Source organism: Mytilus edulis, chromosome 5 (assembly GCF_963676685.1).
Source record: "Mytilus edulis chromosome 5, xbMytEdul2.2, whole genome shotgun sequence".
NCBI lineage: Eukaryota > Metazoa > Mollusca > Bivalvia > Mytilida > Mytilidae > Mytilus > Mytilus edulis.
The window spans coordinates 36,800,062-36,825,476 of NC_092348.1; the positions used below are offsets into that span (position 1 = coordinate 36,800,062).

General features: G+C 32.5%; 1 protein-coding gene across 4 annotated transcripts in view; it reads left to right on the forward strand.

Annotated features, from left to right (window-relative positions):
* The window catches only part of LOC139523579 (hemocyte protein-glutamine gamma-glutamyltransferase-like), a 42,202-nt gene that overhangs the window by 15,237 nt on the left and 1,550 nt on the right, over positions 1-25,415 (forward strand). For 2 of the 4 annotated variants that reach the window (XM_071317705.1, XM_071317706.1), the window contains 13 exons: positions 7,151-7,362; positions 11,565-11,777; positions 14,138-14,395; positions 14,982-15,100; positions 15,415-15,522; positions 15,876-16,050; positions 17,769-17,907; positions 19,094-19,197; positions 19,832-19,994; positions 20,314-20,426; positions 21,124-21,206; positions 22,565-22,766; positions 24,788-24,948. In XM_071317705.1, the coding sequence (XP_071173806.1) occupies positions 7,164-7,362; positions 11,565-11,777; positions 14,138-14,395; positions 14,982-15,100; positions 15,415-15,522; positions 15,876-16,050; positions 17,769-17,907; positions 19,094-19,197; positions 19,832-19,994; positions 20,314-20,426; positions 21,124-21,206; positions 22,565-22,766; positions 24,788-24,948 (2,037 nt within the window). In that variant the 5' untranslated portion in view covers positions 7,151-7,163. Of the gene's footprint in view, positions 1-4,467; positions 4,667-7,150; positions 7,363-11,564; positions 11,778-14,137; positions 14,396-14,981; positions 15,101-15,414; positions 15,523-15,875; positions 16,051-17,768; positions 17,908-19,093; positions 19,198-19,831; positions 19,995-20,313; positions 20,427-21,123; positions 21,207-22,564; positions 22,767-24,787; positions 24,949-25,415 lie in introns of those variants that run through there. The other 2 variants (XM_071317703.1, XM_071317704.1) reach the window with 2 other exon arrangements.

Genomic DNA, 25,415 nt, shown 5'->3' on the forward strand with positions numbered 1-25,415 from the left:
TCAGGCACCGTTGCAAAAGTGCATTTTACACTTATTTTATGTTGTTTTAGCCCAAAAAAGGTTAAAAAAAAATTATACTTCGCCCCCCCCCCCCCCTTTCAAAAATCTCAGATCCCCTAGCTTGTCATGCCGGCATTAGGGGATGACCATTTGATATTTTTGGGAGGAATTTAAAATAAATAACTCAGCCTTCATAATTACAAAAATAAATTACCTGACTTGCAATGTATTGAAAATAAATAACTCAGCAGGTCTAATCGAAAGTATGAGATGGCACCAGATTCTTCATAAATTCATTTTTTTTTCTAAAAATAAAATCGGGGAAAACTTCCCAAATCTTTTATAAAAGTATATTTAATATTATTTAAATAAACTTGAAATGACTGAAAATTGGACAGAAAATCAGGACGAAAATAAAACATAGCGGTTTTCTGTGTAAAAGTCCATGGGAAATGTTAAAAACAATTTCAAATGGGCACAACTTGAACACTGAATATTTAAATAATGATAATTGGTCTTCAGTAACTAATGTAAGACTACACTGCAGGAATGACCTGCTATTAATTTAACTATAAGGCCAAATTAAACCAAACTTGGTCTTAATCGTTATATGGGTATCTTGTACTATTTGTTATGATTTTCACCTTATTTTACATGATTTTTAAAAATTATTAGACACAGGTGAGCGACACAGGCTCCTCAGAGCCTCTAGTTTCATTCATATTGTGCTTGGTGCTTTACTGCATTCCAATTCTCAGTTCTCTGGGACCTTTTACCAAAGTCAGGCATTTTTTTCTATACAAGAAACAAAAAAAAAACATCCTGCAATTGTCTCTCAGGCCTCTCATACAAGAATCGACGTGTCAGCCAACTGAAACCTAACACATATTTCTCGGTGTCGTTGCTTCATGTTCATTTTCTTCGCCACACTTCAAGTTTTGTCCACGGGACACATACATGAATGATGACCCGCTATTCCAACTTGATCTGAGTTTTGGGGTAATACGTATTGTGTAAGTTCTATAACATTTTGTTGAGGCAAACATAACTTGAGAATCTGCAGAATGAAAAAGAAAAATTCGACCATTTTTTTCATTTCTAAAGGGGCATTACGATAGAACGGAAAAATTGACACAACCCAGATTATTTTTTTTCTGTTTTTGTGGTGCAAAGCATTACATATAAGTCTTATATACTATTGGTTGGGGCAAACTAGAGTTAGACAGCGAACGGACTGTCGGGCGATGAGACGGACAAGGCTAACAGTTAATTTCTCCTCTATTGTTGCGGGGGCTCAAAAATTAGACATTTTATTTATTGCACGTTTTATACTGAATATGTTTTCACCTGACCAATACCGATTATTTCTGCGACCAATACTATTATACGATCAGGTCGATCATGTCTGGTCAGGATCGGGTTGAGATCGAGTATAGCTGATTTAGTCGTGAAAGTCGATTAAAGATCATGTAAAGATCGTAAATTGGTCAAGATCATCGAAAAGATATTGAATTAGTGGTTAAATTTCATGAAAAGTCGCAAAGAAGTCGTGAAGGAGTCGTTAATGATCGAGTTTGAGACTTTTACGGTCTGGTAGCAGTCGGGTAGAAATTCCCAAATGCAAACAGGTCCGATCAAGAACTTAGTTACTAGTACGCTTGATCGTGGAAATTTGGGCAATCGGATATATAATTGATCTGATCGGCAGTGTAAATCTAGTTTTAATCGAGAATAGCTTGCGATCGTGCCAGTCTATTTTGTGTTAAAGGTTTAGTCATCTGTCTAAAACTGTTCTAGCTGTAGAACTGACCAAACCTGTCAGGATTGTAGAACAGTTCTAAATGACGTCACTGCAGTTAGGGCATCTCACTGGTCACCATTCAGTGTTGTTACAATCGTTGATAAAGCCACACGCAAAATATATATTAAATTCTTTTGACTTATTTATATTTAAGACAAAGAGTTCTTAAATTAAAACTTTTCTATGAATAGAACTGACTAAATCAATTCTTAGACTAGCTGTAGAACTGACCAAATCTGTTTAATCGTAAAACTGTCTAAAACTTTGGTCAGTCCTAGGTAGAACTGTCAAGATCATTTGTAGGTAAAACTGTCAAAAAGGTGTCAGGATGATAGTTCTTCATAACAGAAAGCGTGTTATATTTTCGCAAAATATTTTGGTTTGTGTTTTGAACTTTGAATTCCGTGAATTTTAAATTTTGAATTTTGAATTTTGAATTTTGAATTCTGAATTTTGAATTTTGAATTCTGAATTTTGAATTTTGAATTTTGAATTTTGAATTTTGAATGATCCTTCTCGGCTTTCGTAATTATGAACTTTAATCGAGATTAATTTACATTTTTTGACAGAAAAGCTTTAATTTTAAAATAAACCAATTCATTGACTATTTCTTGTTTAACTTCAGTGGCAACTATTACAGATGCGTCAGTTTTGTGAATAAGTGTATATTACCCGTTTAATATTTTATTAAAAATTAAAAACAAATGTCTTTGATTTGAAAACAATGGTAAATTCCGAAATATTTGTAATCATGCAGAAATTATTTTTATTTAGGTTTTATTTTTGGACCCGACTTATGTATCGAAAACAATGAAAAATACAGTATGTTCGAAAAAGCGTTTGTTTATCGTTACTTTCATATGGTGTATAGGTACTCTTGTGTGTGCACTAAATAAAAGGTATTTTGTACAGAGACACTAATTAGTATATACACATGGAAAAAAGTATTGCAACACCTTGATTTTTTAAAACTTGAAAAGTCAGCCTTTTGTTTTTTTTTAAGAAATCTAATAAAATATTTGTATAATATTATTGAAACATAGTTTATGATAACATTGGCATTTAAACTAACAACAAATGTTTAAAAAAAAAAGATTTATATAACCACAATTTTAATAACAAAATGAAGTGTTTTTTGTACCAAAAAAATGCATTTTTTACAACTTTTACTGTAGTCGAACTTTACAATGTCAGACATTTCAAAAATAATCTTCAGATGACTGTTCACATCATGGTTGATCGTTTCACGCCAAAGAATTAGTACTTTGTGCGCAGCCTCCATTCAAACAGATAACCGCATCTTAACGTCTTCTGATTCCTGCCATAAATCGACCAATTTGTTGCTTAGGTAGCAGCAACCATTTCTGATGAAGGGCATTGTTTATTTCATGATGTGTTTGAACTGGGGTGTCCTTTCGCGTACTTTCCGCCCAATAGTGTCCCATATATGCTCGATATGGTTCAAATCCGGGCTACGATCGGGCCAAGGAAGATGAACCGAATTCCATTTAAACAATGTATCTTCCTCCACGTTGCTTATTTCCAACTTTGGCGAGCTCTGCACTACATTGGATACGGAAAACTGTGTATCTGTTCGTAAGCAAAGGTCTTCGAAATGGTCTTATCGCACGTTGACCAGTAGCGATGAGTCGATCTCGAACAGTTCTTGTTAAAAGACTCCTGTATGCCCAACACTTTTCTTAAGGATTGTAATGTATGCAATGGGTTTCCTTCTGACCAACCTTTATTATGCTTGATTTTCCCTAGAAAATGGTATAGGGGGTCTTCTTTATCTCGGAAGGTCTTTAACATCGTTTATTGCCTGATTTTTATTCTCAAAACGACTTATAGTGGAATGTTGATGACCAACAATACGTGCGGTTGTTACAGCGACATCCCTGTTTCTCTCATGCTGATAATCTGCCACCTTGCTGCAGTTAAGAGTTGTCGAGGACCCATTACAAGGTGTCAAACACATAACTTTAAAAACTTGGTTATTTAAAGTGTTGAAAACAATGAGGATAAAAACATCTGTATTGCTTTTTACGGGTACAGTAGCTGCTTGGTAGATAAGAACTTATCGAGTCGATATTTATTGATTAAACTCAAGTGATACTTAAGGTGGTACATAATACTACAGGGAGATAACTCTGTAAAGTCAGCTAAACGTTTTAATTACGTTGTGTTGTTTAGGAAATATTAAGCTTCTCAGTGATCACAATTGGTGTTTGTCAAACTGCTATATAACCAGTGTAATTTTTCTAATAAAATGGTTGATTAAAAATGTTTGAAATCTTTGTATTTCTGTTAAAGGGTCAAAGTAAATACTTTGTCAAAATTTTATGAAAATTAAACGAGCCAAATTAATTTTAGTGAAAGTGTACATGTTGGGTACCACCTTAAATAATAATTAGTTCTATTTTACCAAATTATATCACAAAAAAATAAACACAATTTGGTGTTGCAATACTTTTTTCCATGTGTATATGTACATTTTGGGTAATAATTGTATGTTAACAGCCTATACCATATTTTATAAAAATTATATACTTACAATTATAACTATATTTTAATTGAAAAACTTTATATTTTGCAACAAAATGCACCATAACTGATCATGATATTTTGTAAGTTCAATGTTGATATCATATAACAGTTGTATTAAAGGGAACATCAAATCACCGACAATCCTGACATAGGTTGGCGTTCTTAATGTGGGTGGACATTGATTTAAAACGGTAAACACTCCAGAATGTGGTGCATACCTTTACATTCACATTTTTATATCACTTGTAAACAGTATATACCATACAGGAACATTGCTAAAATTATTGAATCTTAAGTTACCTTGTTAAATCGAATTCGGTAAGTTATTTAAATATATAGTTTTACCAAAAAATAAAATATATTTAAATAAAAATGTTTAAAGGAAATACTTGACGGTCAAGAAGCAAGTCAAAGCTCATCATTGTATATATTTTTGTGCAACTTGTGAAAAGTACATGCATTTAGATTGTTGCTAGAGCTTCGGTTTTAGAACTTCCTAGAAGAACCGTTAGGATATTATCCATATTCAAGCTGTTTGAATGGTATAAAGCATTGCAATGTTTACGATTTTTCTAAAACGATTTAATATGTTTTGGCGCAAGATCATTTTTTTCTCGGAATGTAATGACGTTTTTTTACTTAATTCACTTGATATCAACTTATTTATAATTCAGTTTTGCATCGCGGGTTATACTTAGTTGCTTAGTCGATTGTCATACTAGTGACAGGTTTATCTAGCTATAAAACCAGGTTTAATGCACAATTTTCTACATAAGGAAATGCCAGTACCAAGTCAGTAATGTGACAGTTGTTTTTTATTCGATTGACGTGTTTGAGCTTTTGATTTTGCAATTTGATAAGAGACTTTCCAATTTTATTTTCATTTGAGTTCGGTATTTTTTATGTTTAATTTACTGTTGAGCTCGCTATAAAATGGCCTTGCTACTGGTAATAAAATCAGACACCTTAATGATTGACCTCTATAACGATTGATAACAGTTTTGAGGAGTATTTACTAGGTTTATTTTTGTTCGTCGAATATATAAGGACAGATATATTTGAAAGTGAGCTTTCAATAAATAACTAACAACTTACAATTCCTTGTGATAGAAATTATTTAATGCATTTCAATGTATAGGTATTACGGTTTAAAAAGTGAATTTGTTCATGTTTCCAGTTAGTGAAAATCTTAAAATGAATTTGATGACGTATACTGTCACATAATTTCCTGTTCTAAGCCATAAAAGTTTCACCAGTTGTTTTTCCACTAGTGTTTGGTTGATCTTTTATATGCAACAATGAATGATAGACAGTTTGAAATGTCAAAATTATTTTAAATGCAATGTATCCAGAACTGTCCTTAATGTTTTAATAGAACATACTAGGTAGCAGTAAAGAATGACGGTGATCCGTTTTTGTAGACTCGCTTAAAAAGCTGGAGTTCGTGCGATATTTTTCTAGCCGGGACAAATCGACGATTTGTATGCCACATTTATTGGCATTATGTTTTCTGGTCTGTGCGTCCGTTCGTCTGTCCCGCTTCAGGTTAAAGTTTTTGGTCGAGGTAGTTTTTGATGAAGTTGAAGTCCAATCAACTTGAAACTTAGTATAATACCTGATCCTTTTGATCTGATCTTTCTAAATTTAATGCCAAATTAGAGTGTTATCCCATTTTCACGGTCCACTGAACATAGAAAAGGATAATGCGGATTGGGCATCCTTGTACTAGGGACACATTCTTGTTAATTTTGTTGTTGCCGACGTAGCTTCTTAGAATATGAGCAAAGTTTGTTCGTTTCGGTGATAGTTCACTTCTTAAAACATGTATATTCTGACACTGTTTAATCCGGGTGAAAGTAATTTGAAAGTACAATATAACCCATGACATGACAGTTAATCAATTACGGAACGTCTCTTATGTATTTTAATAATTCCTATGATAAAACATACATGTAAATGATAACTATTATCAATAGCCCACGCTTTTAAAAGTAATTCTTCTTAAGTATTTGAAGAAATTTAACTCATACATTTTGATTTCTCGTTTACGGTTCTTTCGTGCCACTACACGCTAGCTGAACAATACATCAAATAAATCAAAAAGATGAACAATCATTGTCAAAATAGAGTTTTCAACATTTAAAAGACTTTAAGTTAGTGCCTTTCTTTTTAAATTTTTTATTTTAAAAGATCCATGCTTTCCTTTCATAAAAAGTTTTTTTGTTGTTGACTCTCCAGTATACAAAAAATCACTTATTTCTTAAAGTGCACCTAATCGATTTTCAATTAAATGTTTACCATACTTTTTTTCCGCTTCGAACATGACTGGACACTTTTAATAATAATATTTATCTGTTCGATTTAAAAAAAAAAAGGCGATGTGTTATGATTACCAATGAGACCACGATCCCTTTAAGTTCAATTTAAGTGGAAGTACAAATGTAAGCAATTATATAAGATACCATACGGCCTACAATCGTATAAAAGGACAACGATTGTAATCACTGGGGGAAAGCGGCTGTGCGTAACTTCCGTTACGGACAGCCCAATATGGCAGATACATGTAGCAGTCTCGGTAAGAATTTATATTTCCCAAATACTTTTGATCGAAAGCATTGTTGATAGAGAAAATTGGTAATTGTCTGTGTGATATATATACATTGTAGAACAACACGAATATCAAGTGTTCTGGAGATAAAATAACGATACAATGATTTTATACGACTTTTACAAAAACCAGTGGTAATGTTTGACAAAATTAACTAATTAATCACAAAGAATAATTTGAAAATGTTCTTACAGAAATTTTAACAAGATGAGGAGAATGTATATTAATGGAAGCACAACTGGATACAGAAGAACGTATTGCAGGCATACTAGAACACCTACCAATTCAATATCTCGAACATTTTCTGAGGTTATTTATAGCCGTGGACATAGATATAGACAACCAAACAGTGAACCAGGAACATCCATTGCCAGTCATGGTAGAAGACCAGTGGTACCACCAACAGGTAATCGTGTTTTCATGCTCCATTATGAGGAGGATGTTTTCTGATCTGTCGACCGTTCGTCCGTCCGTTTGTCTGTTCGTCCGTCCGTCTGTCCCGCTTTAGGTTAAAGCTTTAGGTTAACGTTTTTTGGTCGAGGTAGTTTTTGATGAAGTTGAAGTCCAATCAACTTGAAACTTAGTTCAGATATTCCATGATATATGATCTTTCTCATTTTAATGCCAAATTAAAGTTTTTACCCCATTTTCACAGTACACTAAACATAGAAAATGATAGTGAAGATGGGGCATCTTTGTACTATGGACACATTCTTGTCTTTATATTAGTTTTTTGTTTATTTGGTGTCACTGACTCTTAAGTTTTATTTCTTGTTTTTTCCTCTATAATTGTTTGTGTTTTTGTACATGGGTTCGTCTGACCTTGGAATAGTACTTTTTTAAAGTTTCTTACATTTATACATTGATTTAAAAAAACAAATCGGATACATATACATGCACGTTCTGTATATGCAAAGACATTGTTGGTTAATAAAAATTTCCATGTTTTGACATAAATGTTAATATTGGGAATAAAAGATTCGTAACAAAAATATTTAAATGGAAATTTGCATGTCATAATGTTTTCTTTTGAATTTCATAACTCTTGTTTTTTTTTATTCACACTATGTATAAATGATATGCATTATATCACGTGTACATTTAACAATGTTAGCTTTGATCATCGTTTACCAGGTAATTACAGACTTGACAATTGTTTACCTGGTAACTGCAGACTTGACCACTGTTTACCTGGTAACGACAGACTTGACAATCGTTTACCCGATAACTACAGACTTGATTATCGTTTACCAGATAACTACAGACTTGATTATCGTTTACCAGATAACTACAAACTTGATAATCGTTTACCCGATAACTACAGAGTGACTTGCATTGATTATCGTTTACCCGATAACTACAGACTTAATATTGTTTACCCGGTAACTACAGACTTGACCATCGTTTACCGGGTAATTACAGACTTGACAATCGTTTACCCAGCAACTAAAGACTTGACCATCGTTTACCCGGTAAATACAGACTTGACCATAGTTAAGCCTGTAACTGCAGACCTGACCACTGTTTACACGGAAACTGTAGACTTGACCATCGTTTATCCGGTAATACAGACTTGACCATCGTTTACCTGGTAACTGTAAAACTCTTTATATGAATAAGTAGTGAAGTTTACTTACATAACATTATTTTCTCGTTGGTGACTTTCGATATATGTCATGACAAATTTTACAAGCTTTTTGTCTCGTCTCGACAAAGTAAAAAAAAATCGACTTATATGTACCTTTACGGTAGGTCAAACATGTATTAGTCTGAGATTAAGTTTTTTTATTTGGACCCATTAGTGGCAAGTCAATTATATTTTCTATGCAGAGGTATACGTATTTTATGCAGTGGTATACGTACATGTATTCTATGCAGTGGTGTACGTATTCTTTTCAGTGGTATACGTATTTTATTTTTGTTGGATTCGTGTTACTTAATCATCAGTTGTCTGTTTAGTGTTAACTTTTGTGGAAATGTTCCGTCTTTTCGGGGTTTTTCTTTTTGACCATGGTGTTGTATTTTGTCCCCTAGGTATCGTCTCCGGGTAATATCAACATACCTGTTTACAATTGAATAATATTTGCAACGTTGCTTCCCATTCTAGATATATTTAAGCAACCTCGGATAATAACATAACAATTACAGCTTGCAGTTGATTTAATGGACCTTCGTAAGGCTTTGGCAGTTAAATTTTGGAAAACGTGTTTGATCTTGCCTTATAGACAGAGGCATTTTAGGCACATGTATGATACATGTATGAAACATGTATGCACGCCATTATATACCGTTGATTTATTTCCCTTAGTCATATGTTTGCAGTGCATTCTACACCAAATATATTTTCAGTAAACCAAAGCCTGCAAAATAATAAAGTTTATTTTGATTATTCTGATATTGATTTAATGCATTCGCACTTTTTTGTTTTTGCCATCAAAGTCTGGTCTTTAACAAATGTTGTCATGAAGTAAAAAAACAAAGACTTTTAAATTGAATACAACTTGTTTGCGTACGTGTCAACCGGCTGAATGCTACGCGGTTTAGTAATCCTTATGTGAATCTTTAGAAAACTTGTCATTTAATGTTACCTCCTAAGTAGATATTTATCATGTATTTCGTTTAAAAACTGCACAATTGCATAGCAACACAATTAACCATTAGATTTTTTTCCCACTTTTAAATTTGCAATACAAATTTGAATTTAGTTCAACCCTGCTGGGACATTTTCAAATTAAATGCAAAATGTAAATCCTATTTATCTTGATAAACATAGTTATTTAGTGTTTAAAGGTGATATGAATATTTATATAAACTCCTTCAATAGGCATATTAAAGTGTTTTAATGTCAATGATTTTCCTTAAATTCTGTGCAAAAAATCTGTTATAACTGAAAACATGTAAAATTGTTAAAAATCACGGTTTAAATGTAAAAGCATAGTAATCGATAGCTAAATACAAGCATAGAAAATGTCATTCATTAAAAAGTTTTGGATTCCATCCTGCTATCATTCAATATAAATATAAAATTAATGTATAAGTGAACGTATTCGATATTTGTACAGCACTGAGTATAATTATAGCACTGAAATTAAACCATCATCAAAACTACGGGTTGACCAAGAACTATAGTATCCTTCCCAGAGCACCGAAATCACGACTGCTTTTTTTCTTTCATTCGCGATGCTTAATCAGTAGTTGTCTGTATAGCGTTAACTTGTGTGAACTTGTTCATCTTTCCATGGTTTTTCTGTTTGCTGTTTCCTAATAATATCAACATACGAACTTTCTTCTGAGTTTTTTCTTCTGTGTCCGCGTTTCGAATTCACTAATGCCGATTAATTGAAAAAAAAAATGTCATAATACATTAGATACAGAAAAAAAAGGATATGAACATTTACTGTAAGGTTTTATTTGCAGGGGGAAAGAAAGTACTTTGCCGGGAAAAATATGATATACATAACGAAACTTTAGAACAGATCGAAGACCCTCCGCTAATCTACCAAATGTTTCTAGAATTTTATACATATTAAAATACTTGTATATATTTGACAATGTGCGTAATTTGTATATTTTCCGAAAATACGTTGGTCAACACCGTTTTGCCATCGATAAAAAAAAAACAATCAACAGAATGACTGACACATCATTATCATTATTTCGTTCTGGCAACCTTCTATTGGTATATTCATTGCAATTTACTCCGAGCGATGTACTTTAAATTTTATAACTGACAAGGAACCATTCGACAGTGGCAAATCGTCCGAGAGGTACATTTAGTTACACAATGTATGTAGCTCCATCCTAAATTATTCTTTTAATGTGTTGATTAAACAAAATATTGTTTGAAATAAAACTATATTTTTATATAAAAAAAATCTCAGGTTATTTTTCTCTAAAAAGGAAGATGTGGTATGATTGCAAATGAGATAACAAGAGGCCAAATGACACCGAAAACAACAACTATAGGTCACTGTACGGCCTTAAACAATGATCAAATCTCCTACTGCACAGTCAACTATAAAAGGCCCCGAACTGACAAAAAAATGTAAAACAATTCAAACGAGAAAACTAACGGCCTTAATGATATACAAAAAAACAATATGCAACACAGCAAAAAAATGCACAGTAATTGTTTAAACCATTTTGAAGCCACCTTCACTACATGATATTGATTATAGTTTACTTGGTAGATAATGTTGATATTATTAAATTAATGGTACTGTGGTATTTATGTTTTAAGCCAGATAAAAGCCACCGATTTTCCAAGTCAAGAATGTGACAACTATTTTACATTCTTTCTGTTGGTTGTTCATATAGTTGAGCGTTTGGTTTTGTATGGTTTTAAGGACTTCCATTTTTTTTAATTTACCCTTGAGTTCAGTATGTTTGTTGATACTTTTGTTATAAAGTTGATGATTAGTAAAAATTGAGCTTTTATTTTTTTTTTGATCAATTTTCTTTAACTTATTGATTTCCACAAAATCACATCGAACGCTTTTGGTTGTCGTTTTTATGTCAATAAAAATAGATATGCGGTAAATGGCGGTTAAATAGCAACTCAATATCAAAAGAACATTTTTATAATTCGTTTGATATTAATTGTTTCAGTTCAACAACCCCCAGTCAGCCAAGACCTTCAGGTGGAGGACATAGATTTTAACGTCTACAACAACAGCAAAAATCACGTGACTGATGAATATCATATAAGCGAGACTGCAAGAGATTTGGTTGTGAGACGTGGACAAACATTTGATATAACCATTGCATTTAACAAAAAGTATGATCCGAAGAAAGATGATCTCAAATTAGTTTTCCTGGCAGGTAATTAAATAATATTTTGATATACCTTTATTAATTGTTTAAATGCTTTTAATTATGTAACTAATGATATATCTCGAGCAGTTACAGATTTTCCTTCGAGGAGACGCGTCCATTCAGAATGGATTTAATATTCGACATCTGTGTTAAGAGTATGTTTGCGCCTTGCTAGACTTCTCAATCGTCACAAATGGTTTTTTTCTCCAATACTTTTAAAATATTAACGGGAATATGTGGTATGATTACCAATGAGACAACTCTCCACAAGAGAAAAAAAAACCCAAAGAATTTAACAACTATAGATTGACGTACGGCCTTCAACAATGAGCAAAGCCCATACCGCATAGTCAGCTATAAAAGGCCTCAAATTGAAAAGTTCTCAGCTTCTAGCATAATGGTTGAATCCTTCTGTTGAACTTTATGAAATAAGAAAAAAAAGTAATAGTTTGTCAATGAGACATACTCAGCAGAGACATCATAGAATGTCATCAATTTTAAGACTGTTTGGTCTTCAATAATGAACCAATCCATTTACGCATACGTATAGTAAAGGACAAAGTATTTGTTACCTGAAATGTTTGTTTCTTAGCGTTTGACCAACGAAATCGAAATCAGAAGGCCTCCTTCTCATCTAGGTATGTGTTGAAAAATTGTATGTATTAGTTCAGCGGTGTAAGGTTTCCGTCATTTCGAGTTAGTTACATTAAGATATAGTAAAACAGAAATTTATTTACGAATAAGGCATTTATCAAAACATTTTATAAAATACAGGAGAGGTTATAAAAAAGGTTTAAAAAGTTTAAACAAACATGTCTTATACCAAAGTTTACAGGTACACGAAGGATAAATGATATTAAATTTTTTAAGATAAATGACAAATCTTTAAAATACAAGACTGTCTTATTTATTTAAAGGTTTATATTTATCATCGCAAGTAAAATACTTGACAATTTAGACCTAGACAAAAAGTAAATATTTGCAAATATCAAGTGTACAAACTACATCAAAATAAACTCGGTTATCTATTATAAGTTTTTCATTTAATAGAATTCATGTTGAATATGGTTAGATCGAATTTAAGAAATGGAACATATTAAAAAGAAAAAGCAATACTTAAAATCCGTCACATGTCCATGTGCAATTCTCAACTTTAATTGTTTTTAGTTATAGCTTAAAGTTAAGGGGTTGAAGTATATCAGATGTTTATAGTCATAGGGGTATGAAGAGCCTCCCCATGCTTGATATAGTGTGTAGACGCGGATTTATGTTGAATATAAAAAAAAGAAGATGTGGTATGATTGCCAATGAGACAACTCTCCACAAGAGGCCAAAATGACACATAAATTAACAACTATAGGTCACCGTACGGCCTTCAACAATGAGCAAAGCCCATACCGCATAGTCAGCTATAAAATGTTGAAAGCCGTTTCATAAACGTATATATAAGAGTCTGGATGGGGATAATTTATTTTTGTAATTCTTTATTTTTATACAACTATTCTTTAATCTTTATACTTTATATCTTATCACCTCGTTATCATCTATTCTCTTCCCGTTTTCTATTCTTTATATTTTGCCATTAATTCTCTATTATGTAAACCACCATCCACACGATTACCCTCGTATGTCCTTTCTAATATAAATAAGAATAAACGTTTGAATATGTAGCAAAGTGTTTTGCCGTAATAAAACACCAACAAGTGATTATTCTATTGGGGAAAGAAAAAATAGTTTCTTAAATTTACTTTGTTTAATTCTGAATTTCGTGAAAAACTGCTTCAGAAGAGATATTAGATTCTATTGAATTTAGTATAAAAAAAAACAATAGTTTCGATAATATTCGTTTTCCTCTATACATTTGTATGTTGCTGTAATTAAAGATTTCTTCATTTATGTTTTTGTTAAGACATTGCTCTTCCCTTCACTCCCTGTTTCCCTCTACTCTCATACAACGAAAACGACTGATACATGACTATATATGAGAAGGTCTGTACTTTACAAATTTTGCTAAATCAACATCAGGAATATACTCGGCAAAGTGGAATAAAATTGATAGCAATATCGCAATGAACAATACATTATGTATAACAAATACCGGCAACAACCACTACAAATACAATAGTTACACTGTAGAGTGTCCCCGATTGTCATTCAAAACCACTATTGTTGCTATTGTATAGTGTATATCAGATTTTTGTCTGTAGTTCAAAATTCAAATTCAGTTAACTTTGCCATCGGACACAGCTGATTATCTGTGTTCCCTATTATATTTCCAGTACCTATTGTCGGTTAAAGGGTATGTACTATATTGTTGGATTCTTTTATGCATTGCTTATTTTTTACCACTGCAAATAACATTAAAGGAGAGAATCCATCGCCACCAAAAGGTACTCGAGTTACACTCATCCTGTCCGACAAAGACGAAGAAAAAGAATGGGGAGCATGGATAATGAAAAACGAGGACAAAGAACTTACAGTTAGGATAAACACGCCTCCTACTTGTTACGTTGGAATCTGGCAACTCCAAGTAGAAACTATACAAAAGGCTGACAATAAGAAAGTTATATTCGAGTATAACCATGATCAAGAAATATATATCCTGTTTAATCCATGGTGCAAAGGTAAGAAATCACTACTAAGAAATTGTTAATGTTCAAATTGCAACTTGTAATTAAAACAAACTTATACTGAGTGTCAGTAACAAAATTATATACCCGATCATATACACGGACCACCAAAAATAAAATTAAAAAAATTAATACAATGTGAATATAACGGTTTATAGGTACTAGTATGTAAATGGAGTTTTATGCACACTTCAGCTTTAACAGACTTAGGGAGCTACCATTTGATTTTTATGGGGGGGGGGGGGGTGGGGGGGCTAGGATGAAAAATTTTGTCTTGCATTTTTTTTTAGCTGTTATCTCTGTCCTGCCTTTTTATTTTTCACTCTGTTCGGTCCTGCCTTTTTTTTTTAGTTTATCCTGACTTTTTTTTACTCACAATTCCTGTCCTGCCTATTTTTTTCAAATTTCATCCTAGCCCCCCCATAAAAATCAAATGGTAGCTCCCTTATAAGTACTTCAAACACCATTGTCAAATCTCTTCAAACAATCTAAAGCATGACTCATATTTGATATATTATATTAGAACGCTTACTCACGTAGCAATGGTATACATAACTTTGAACATTGATTACTTTTCCAGATGATCAAGTATACCAACCAGACAAACAGTTGTTGGACGAGTATATATTGAACGACACAGGGAAAATATATACTGGAAATAGAAAGCAAATCAATGGAAAAAAATGGAATTTTGGCCAGGTAAAATTAACTGTGTTTATTTTAATATAAAACAATAGTATAGATAAGAAAATTCTTCAAGAAATTAAACGAAACATTAATTATAATTCTTTATTTGAATGAAAATGTATGTAATTAGTTATTCTTCTTATAGACTGAACAGAACAATTCGGACCTTGATGAAATTTGAAGCTTCAATATCTTTCTATTTAAAGTGTAAATATATACTAAGCAAAAATCTGCAAAATAGATATGGACACAAAAAGACATATCTACAACTTTGCTTTACATATATTATGCTATTTTAATTTGTATAAGTTGTCCTCACATTGTAGTTTGAGGAAAACATCCTAGACTGTGCCATGTGCCTACTGGATCGGAACAAGTTAGCATGGACTGTAAGAGGAGATCCAGTTAAGGTTGCCAGAAAATTGTCAGCAATTGTGAGTTGTGTTAAAAATTTAATCGTGGTTTGTTTAAAATTTCTAAACTACTAAATCAACGTCAACTAATTCGAATCTACATTTTCAAAAGGTCACTGTAGTTACAGTTTTAAAGATTAAAGTGTCATTGATAGCCCCAACTGCGACAGGTTGTGAATAACAGACACCACCTAAAGTCTGATATATACACCTAGTTGTTTAAATAAACCACTTCCGCACACGATGCCACAAAGACGTTTTTTTTTCTTTTGTCAAATATTCAGCTAATTTTAATACTTCACTCAAAAATATTTGTATGGTCTCAAGTAAACCTTTTTTTTGCATTTAATACGTATTATGAAATGAAATTTTAGACCAACTCGCAAGATGATAAAGGAGTTTTAGTTGGTAATTGGTCTGGTAGCTATCATGGAGGAAAATCTCCATTAGACTGGGTTGGAAGTGTGGCTATCTTAAACGAATATTTCAAGACGAAACAACCTGTACGCTTTGGTCAATGTTGGGTATTCTCAGGAGTGTTAACAACGCGTAAGTATATTTGAAAAAAAAATATGTGTGTTTCCTTCTGAAGGTGGACAGTGGATAACTTTAGATACAAAATGATTTTTAAGAAGAAGCTAACTATGGTGGATTTCAAAACATTATGAAGAAGTTATCTTTGTTTAAAATAAAGACATACTTGCCATGAGAAAATTTTTACCCTGTCCAGTTTATCGACAAAATTTTACATAACATTTCATTGTACACAAGAAAATAATCATCATCGGAAGTTAACCAATCAAACTATTGCTTACCTGTGTACAAACTTTAAAGTGTTTGGTCCTATTGTTTTTGATTTTTTGCCATCTATTCTGAATCCTGTGGTTTTTTTCATGAACTGCAATCAAATTTAGTCTCCCACTAAGATCTACTTTTCTTATCTTAATTCTATTACACATAGTTTATTGAATCCTTGTAATTTTTTTCATATTTTTTAAATGAAAAAGGGTGCAGATGATAAATATACGAAACAGTTAGATAGATTTTTCCCCCTGAGAAATGTTAAATGGCTAATATCTCGAAAACAACCACATGGACCCTTTATTTTTCCTGCTGAGGAATTTCCTTCAGTTATAATATATTATTCCTTAACGGGAAGCTTAATAACAAAATTTATGATAAACAAGATAATTTTTCATTTCCTATTGTTAATTGTCCATTATCAGATGGTGACGTTCCCTTGTCACCATCCTATGGTGTTTATATATCTCAACTTGTACGATTCGCTCGTGTATGTAACAACGTATAAGATTTAAGCGAAAGCAATTTATGCATTCAGGAAAAATTATTACTCCAGAGTTTTCGATATCACAAACTAGTTTAAACATTTATTATATTATGTCATCGGTATAAGGACATCATTCGTAAATATAAATCAAGATGCATATATCTTATACATTCAGGTGTTTAACATCCAATCTTTCATGGTAATATTTTTTTACAAAGCACAAACATTTTGGCATTCACCCCAGAAGCTAACAAAACCATTAAACAGACGTATTAAGAAAGGATATACATGTAGTTACTTTGTATTATGAAGAGCCTGCATGTCAGTAACTGCTAGTAGTCCTTTGGTAATTTATGTATCATTCTCATTTTGTTTAGTTTCTATTGTTACCTATTCTGACATTTGACTCGGATTTCTTTTAAACTGAGCTTTAATGTACTTACTGCTTTGTAATATTTGAATCTGCATTGGCAAGAGGTATAGGGGAAGGTTAAGATCTAAAATAACATGCTTAATCCCGTCGCATTTTTCGCCTGTCCCAATTTAGGAGCCTCTGGCCTTTGTTAGTCTTGTATTTTTTATTTTAGTTGCTTGTACTTTTAATTTTAGTTGCTTTTATATGTTTCGGAGTTTAGTATGATGTCCATTTTTACTGAACTAGAATAGGTTTTTTAGGGGCTAGTTGAAGTACATCCCGGTTGCATGAGTTGTTTCGTTGTATTGAAGACCAATTGGTGACCTTCGGGGGTTGTTGTCTCTTTGACACATTCCCCATTTTTATTTTATCATAAAATTAATGAAATATCTTGAAAAAATAAATCAAATATCTTATAAATTTCACTGTATTAATTTTCATAACGTTTTGTTTATAAGACTAGTACATTTAAATCATCCATATTAAAATGATCTGATAACTGATGAATCTAAAATCAATCTTTTGTGTTACACAGTTTAAGCATGTATTTAATTTATCATTAAGTTTGTAGAGCTCTTGGAATTCCTGCCAGAAGTGTAACAAACTTTGCATCTGCTCATGATTGTGATGGATCGATTTCAATTGATAGTTTTTGGTCAGAATCAGGAGAACCAATCGAAGAATTGAACAGCGATTCTGTATGGTAAGAAAACAGAAAACAGTGATATTTAACTCGGATTATATAAAGATAAGGAGATGTGATATGATTCCCAACGAGAAAAATATCTAAAATAGTTAAAAATATGTAATTATAGGCAACTGTACGGCCTTCAACAATGATGAAAACATATATATATAAGAGAGCCCAGGTGGTCGTGTGGTCTAGCGGGACGGCTGCAGTGCAGGCGATTTGGTGTCACGAAATCACAGTAGCATGGGTTCGAATCCCGGCGAGGGAAGAACCAAAAATTTGCGAAAGCAAATTTACAGATCTAACATTGTTGGGTTGATGTTTAGACGAGTTGTATATATATATTTATTCCAATGAAGAAGGCCGTAATGGCCGAAACGTATGGGAATTTGTTTTATAGTTTTTATTATACAATCATTCAGAGACTTTATGTATATATATATATATATATATACCGTGTGGGCGGCATTTAATGACCCCGAATTGAAAAATACAAGACAATTCAATTGAGAAAACCAACGGCCTAATTATTGCAAAAAACAATTAACAAAAAAACCCAACACATATGACGGACATGAACTAAGTTAACGACAACCGCTGAACTATGACGGACATGAACCAACGACAATCGCTAAACTGGAGTATCTCGACAAGTTTTCGCCCTGCACATTATTTGCCACTGGACGTTAATATACAACAATAAATCAATCATTGGTGTAGATATTATTCAAAAACTATATACTTGCCAGCAGTTGAACTTGAGAGAACTGAATGCTTTATTAATTATGCGTTTGAACAATCTAATTAAAAACCGATCTCTCATCGCTCCTGTTTCTGATATGTCGCGTGGGAGATCTAACGAAACCCGCTTTGAGGTCACATGTGAGTGACCTCGTAGGTGTGTCTTTTTCGACCAACGAAATTGAGTCTTCCACGATCTTGGAAGTTTAACGTAAGGCAAGGGGATGTAACTCATTTTATTTACGACAAAATCGTCAGTCAAAATAATTCATAAACTTTTTTGATTGGCTTATTAATAGGTCGTCAACTCATTTGCATATCTTTATAAATTCATAACTTTTAGTTCACTCACATGTGACCTCAAAGCCGGTTTCGTTAGATCTCCCACGCGACATATCAGAAACAGGAGCGATGAGAGATCGGTTTTTAATTAGATTGGCGTTTGAATATCCTACAGGAATTTCCACGTGTGGAATGATGTATGGATGGCCAGACCAGATCTACCGTCTGGATACGGTGGATGGCAGGCAATAGATGCCACACCACAAGAAGCCAGTGACGGTAAGGTTTATTTTCTTTTGTTAAAAGACATGTTTATCCGAAAAATTTCACGTAATTATGGAAAGTAGTTTAAGTATAGTATATACTTATATAGGTTAATCATAATCTTACTGCGTGTACATGACATACACACCGACACATTCTTATTTTCATAAGAACAATGATAAGTTCTGTGAGTGTTGGTTTTTATCCTGCAATAGGGTGTCTTATATATTTACAGGCCAACATTTTTATCTGTATACTATACAAATATCGCTTTAAAGCAATGCCCACTGACGGCCTACGATTGGTATTACTGTGAACGAGTGTTGCATGAACCTGCGTGACCTCAGAATGTGTATTGCAATATCATTCCAATGACGTATTGCCAGACCTTGTGTTAACTATAGATTTACTCACGTTCTGTTAGCTTCTAAGCATTTCTTTAAAGCCTATTTTATACAAACAAACAAACATGAACAGCAGGATTGGTTCCATTTTCTACTTCGACAATCTTGACGTTTACATGTAATCAACCATGCAACAATGTCAATCATTTACCAACTGAGTTTAACTGTTGTTATTTCTATTGTATGTGTATCCCGTTCTATCAATTTACTGTTTATTTCACAAGTATATTGTGCAATAATTGTAGGTGTATATTGTTGTGGTCCTGCTTCTTTAGAGGCTATCAGACGGGGAGAGGTAAACATGCCATATGATACACCGTTTATTTTTGCTGAAGTTAACGCCGATCGGGTCAATTGGGAATTAAATGAAGTTGATGAAACCCATAATGTTGGTGTGGAAAGACGTAGGTTAGTACGTATTATCAAACAAAAAAGATACTTAATATTTGAACAGCTAATTTGTGGGGACAATATTTAAAGTGTTATTAGTCTTTCAAACTATTATTTCAAATAGAATTTGTAAGGCAATATGTTGTCGAACTACCTTATTCTTTATAACTATAACTTATTCGAACGTTTACGATTAAATTTAATGAGCATTTGTAAACCATTGATACGAATAGCTATGGCCGTTTTTTCTCTAATACTAATTAATCTAAAAAATCATTCATAATTTCTGAACTACATTATATATTTATTTACATATTGGATGGATTTTTCTTTTAAGTGTTGGAATGCGAATCAGTACCAAACTACCAAAAGGACGTTCAGGCTGCATCGAACATTTCTGTTATGACATACAAAGAGAAGACGTAACAGGAATGTATAAATATGAAGAAGGTAAACACACACATGTATTACCTCATTGTATATAAATATGTGTGCTGATTAGTACATGTATGCGTGGTCGTTTGTCTGGTGAATTTGTGAACAAGGATAACTATATCATGTTTGTCTCAGTTATGTTTAAATTCAAACATTTTATATGTGTTATCCAATTGCTGCAGCAGATGGAATAATGATAAGAGTTACCCTGCTGTCTGTACGTCCGTTTCGGCGTATCACCCAGAATAAGTTTCAATTTTCTTAATTTAGTTTGCCTTAACCAATTGATATGAAATTAATACACAATGCATATTACCACAAAATACAGATGAAGTTTGAATTTGGGTTTCATGTATCAATCAAGGCTTTGGAACTCCTCATAGAACACACATGTTTATGGTAAAACTCTCCATAAAGCGCTTTCATACACCAATAAAGATTTTCAAAACCTTCTTCAAACTACAAAATAAGCATTATTTTTCAGACCGTGCGCATGTTTTAGCTAAAACTGTTATATGAAGCGCTCTCGTGCCTCAATTCGGGTTTTGAGAACTCTAATAAAACTACAACAATGTACAAAGTAATTATTTATGGAATAGGCGTTGTACTGCAACCGACCATGCAAAGGCTGTATATTAAGTCAAGGTCGTTACACATATCACCATTATAGTACTACAATAATCTTAATTCATTAATATTTCATTTATTATAGGATCTAACGAAGAAAGAGCAGCTGTATTGCAGGCAAACCAGAACTCATCAAAGAAAGGACTATATGATGAAGGCAAAAAATCGGTAAATGTCATTATGTATTATTAAAACTGCTGTATCCTTTTTATATCAATGACTTACACTCAATTAGTTACCATTGTTTTTTTAATTTTATGCCAATGATATCGTTCAGTCCAAATCTCATAACCATGAACGAGAAGATAGCTTGGTGTAACTTCTTTTTTGTTGATAATGGTTAATAGTGCCCCATATGTACAACATTTATTTCATTATTTTTCAATATTTCCTCTGACTGAAATACGTTCAAGTATCAATAACATATTATTATGTTCTTGTTCTTTCATAATTATTTTAGGGTATTGTCAATACAATTAAAGATTTCAATGCAATTAAAGATTTCTTGCAATCATCGTATACATGTAGACAAATGAGAGAAATGATAATAAGGACCACAATAATTGCGAATGGAGTAAGACTAGTAGCTTCGACATGTTTAACATCTTCGATGTACGCATCAATTTCCATACAAAGAATGCCAAGATTTGACATAGACGTTATGAAAAAAGTAAAATCACAAAAATACTGAACTCTGAGGAAATTTCAAAACGGAAAGTCCCTAATCAAATGGCATAATCAAATGATAAAACACATCAAACGAATGGAAAACAACTGTCATATTCCTGACTTGGTACAGGCATTTTGAAACGTAGAAGATGGTGGATTGAACATGGTGTTATCGCGTATCAGGTTTTATATGAAAATATTGCTTTAAATTCTTTGAGAAAAATTAAAAACCCTGCTCAGCCGAAAAGGAGTAGGTCCAGTAAGACCCCTTTTCGGCCCCAAAATATAACAGTTTTACAAAATTGTTAAAATATAAATTTTTGGTAGTTTATTGGACAGAAGATGCTTCTGCTACATAAATATGGGCTCTTTTTGACAAGACAATGCACATATATCGGGTACTAGCACCATTAAGTCATGCTAAATTACTGAAATCTTCACAATTCTAGCATTTTAGTTAAATGTTAGACGGTTTTCGTGTAAAACGAAAGTGGCCGCATTCGTGTTCATCCTTAATATTGAAATGTAAGTTGTATTTTATGATAATACATAACATATATAAAGGTTGAGGATGAACACGGATGCGGCCACTTTTTTTCACAAAGTGACATTTTTTTGCATATTTGGTAGATTTTTCATATTTGAGCTTGAATCGGATCGTTTTTAATGGCTAAATCAGTTTAAATCTTTCACATAAACTAATTGATTCAAAAGAAATAGACACTTAAGTGTTTAAAAATTGGTCAAAATCTTTCGTCAGATGAACCTGAAATTTGAGGCCAAAATCGGTCCTTCCCGGACCTACTCCTTTAAGAAAATTGCAATAGTTGACTTTTAGATTAAAATTATACACACAGGACGTAGAATTTGAGCTGGTCGACAAAGAGACAGTTCCTTTTGGAAATGATTTTGAAATCTTATTGAAAATAAAGAATACGAGTAAAGAAGAACGCACTATCTCCGGATGTATCAGCACGAGCAGCATACACTATACCGGTGTTCCAGCAAATAAAATCAAGACTGTAGAGCTTAACGCAGAAAACGTTCCGGCAAAATCAGGCAAGTATTTATTTATCTTTAGGATTGTTAACTATATCTGGTGTGTTACAAGTAGACTAATTACGATTTTTCAGGCATGTTTTTACATATAGATGGAAGAAGAAGTGGTATGAGCGCAAATGAAACAACCCTCCATCTAAGTCATAATTTATAAAAGTAAACTATTATAGGTCAAAGAACGGTCTTAACACGGAGCCTTGGCTCACACCTAACATCAAGATATAAATGGCCCCACAAGTGTAAACCCATTCAAAAATGAAAACCAACGGTCTTATATATATAATTACATTAGATGTATGTTTCCTTCTGATTGGCTAAGTGCTCATCTCGCGTTATTCCTTAATCAATTGCATTACACAATAAAATTTATCATTCATGAGGACACGAGGTCCCACAATAAAGTGCACTGGTAAATTAAACAAAAACTTGATAAAAATTGTGTTTTCATGATCCTAGCTTTAAAATATAATTATAAGTATTGAATGCTTCTTTTTGTAACTTCATGTGTGCACATTTTTAGAATGAAGCACTTCCGCGCTTCATACAAAATGTACTTCGGTCAACGCTTTTACACCCCAATGAAGTTACAAAAAGAAGCATTCAATTCTTAAATAAAAAAACAAAAAACGAGAAACACTTGTAAACCAGATCAACAAAAGATTCACGACTTAGGGCAAATGCAAATAATTGCAGCTAGAATTTTCCTATATGTATTTAACTTTTTGATGATTGTATTAGTCTTACTCTTTTCCGCATGTTATGTCATGTCATTATATATACTTCCAGGAATTGTCTTTCTCATTTTAACTCATTGAAACAAAACTTATTGTATAATCAATGTTTGGTAATCGATTTGACTATCACTTACTTTAATATCACTCAATTTCGATGACGTTTATATAATACCCGTCACAAATTTTAAAATGTGCATTTAAGTATAATTTCTCACGTTTCGTGGTATAGGGAGAAATTATTGTATATACGGTACTAGCGTAGTAGTTTTATAAGTTTACGTCGCTAGGTATAAGACACGTGACTTATTTTATAGCGGGAAATTTTTTCCCTGATATTATTACTTTCTAGCCCGCCGCAGACAGGGCAACATTCAAGTTACATTTATGTTATGAATATATTTGGATACATGCATTTATATATACTTTTCAAAACAATATATACGTCCGAGTATGTCTCGTGAGATGACTTGTCGCATGGGGTCGGACCCAGGTTTCCAGTTTATCCCATTAATGAGTTTTGTTTGGTTGTTCCTGGCTGGCGAGGTCGTTGATGATCGAGCTATTTATGTATTTAATTACATGTTTACATTCATGTCGGCTATATTTTAGCTCTCGTTGGTACAAGGTTTACTTTTTCTATCTAAGTTGTACCTAACAGTATATTTCAAGGTTTTGTTATTAGGAGTAATAATTGTGGTTATTGCTTTTTTCATATGTTTATATATATATATAGATTTAAGATACATGTATGTAAATAAATTAATAAATTCCGTTGTCCACTATGCTTGCTGGGCTATCGACAACACTATATATATATTGTATTCATTCATGCCTTATAATAGATATGAGCGTATAGGGTATACTATCAATTATGAATTAAATGTGACCAGTTAATCGGTCTATAGATATCAATTACCATTGATTTGTTTGTTCTATGCCAATGAGAATGTTCAGTTTAATCAGAAAGGGCGATACATTTGGTTACTTTGCAATATACATGGATTCAGATCCTTAATACATAAAATACTTGTACATCGTCTGTTGTTTTTGTTTTATTTGGTTTGAAATTTTATACTTTTTTTTCTGTGTTTCGTTTTGTTTTTCATAAATTTCAATAATATTAGCGTTGGTCATGCCTATCACTTTGACGTTTATTGTTTTCTCAGTCTTTGTTGCATGCATTTATGTATTCTAATTTAACCAAAACCTGTAGGAGATATATAAAAGCCTTGAAATACTTTTGTTGCATATGTAAACCTAATTATAGATAAATTGTTTTGTACATAGAGAAAGTGATCAGCGTGAAGGTGACATTTAATGAGTACCTCCCTCAACTAGTAGAACAGTGCCATATGAAAATGTCATGCATGTGTAGAGTTTTGGAGACCAAACATACATACGTCCATCAAGACACATTTCGTTTACTCAAACCTGACATTTTAATCAAGGTATACAAGTTGTTCATCAAATTATACATTGCATATTCATAAGATATTTAATATGAAACTGTCTTTGAGTCAGTTTTCTTTGGCTCTATTTCCATTTCTGTAATGTTTAAGCTATTTCCTGTCAGTACCTGAAATTGTTAACATGTTATGAAGCCATATAAATTGTGATCACGAGACAGTACGGTAATTATTGCGCATTGTTAATCAGGTCGTACTAATGCCAATCATTCCACTGGCATTTATTTTCTTTTATAACATGTTGTTTTAGAAGAAATTAACGTATTTGATGCGTTTTATTTATAAGACACATGCGAAGTCTGTTGTAAAGCGTTTTACTATCTATTATAACTACACAATTTAAAGGAATATTTTTGTTAGAATATATAGCAGTTTGACAAACACTTATTTTGATATTGCATATGTACTATGATTAAAACGTTCAGCTGAGTTTTGAAGAATTAACTCCC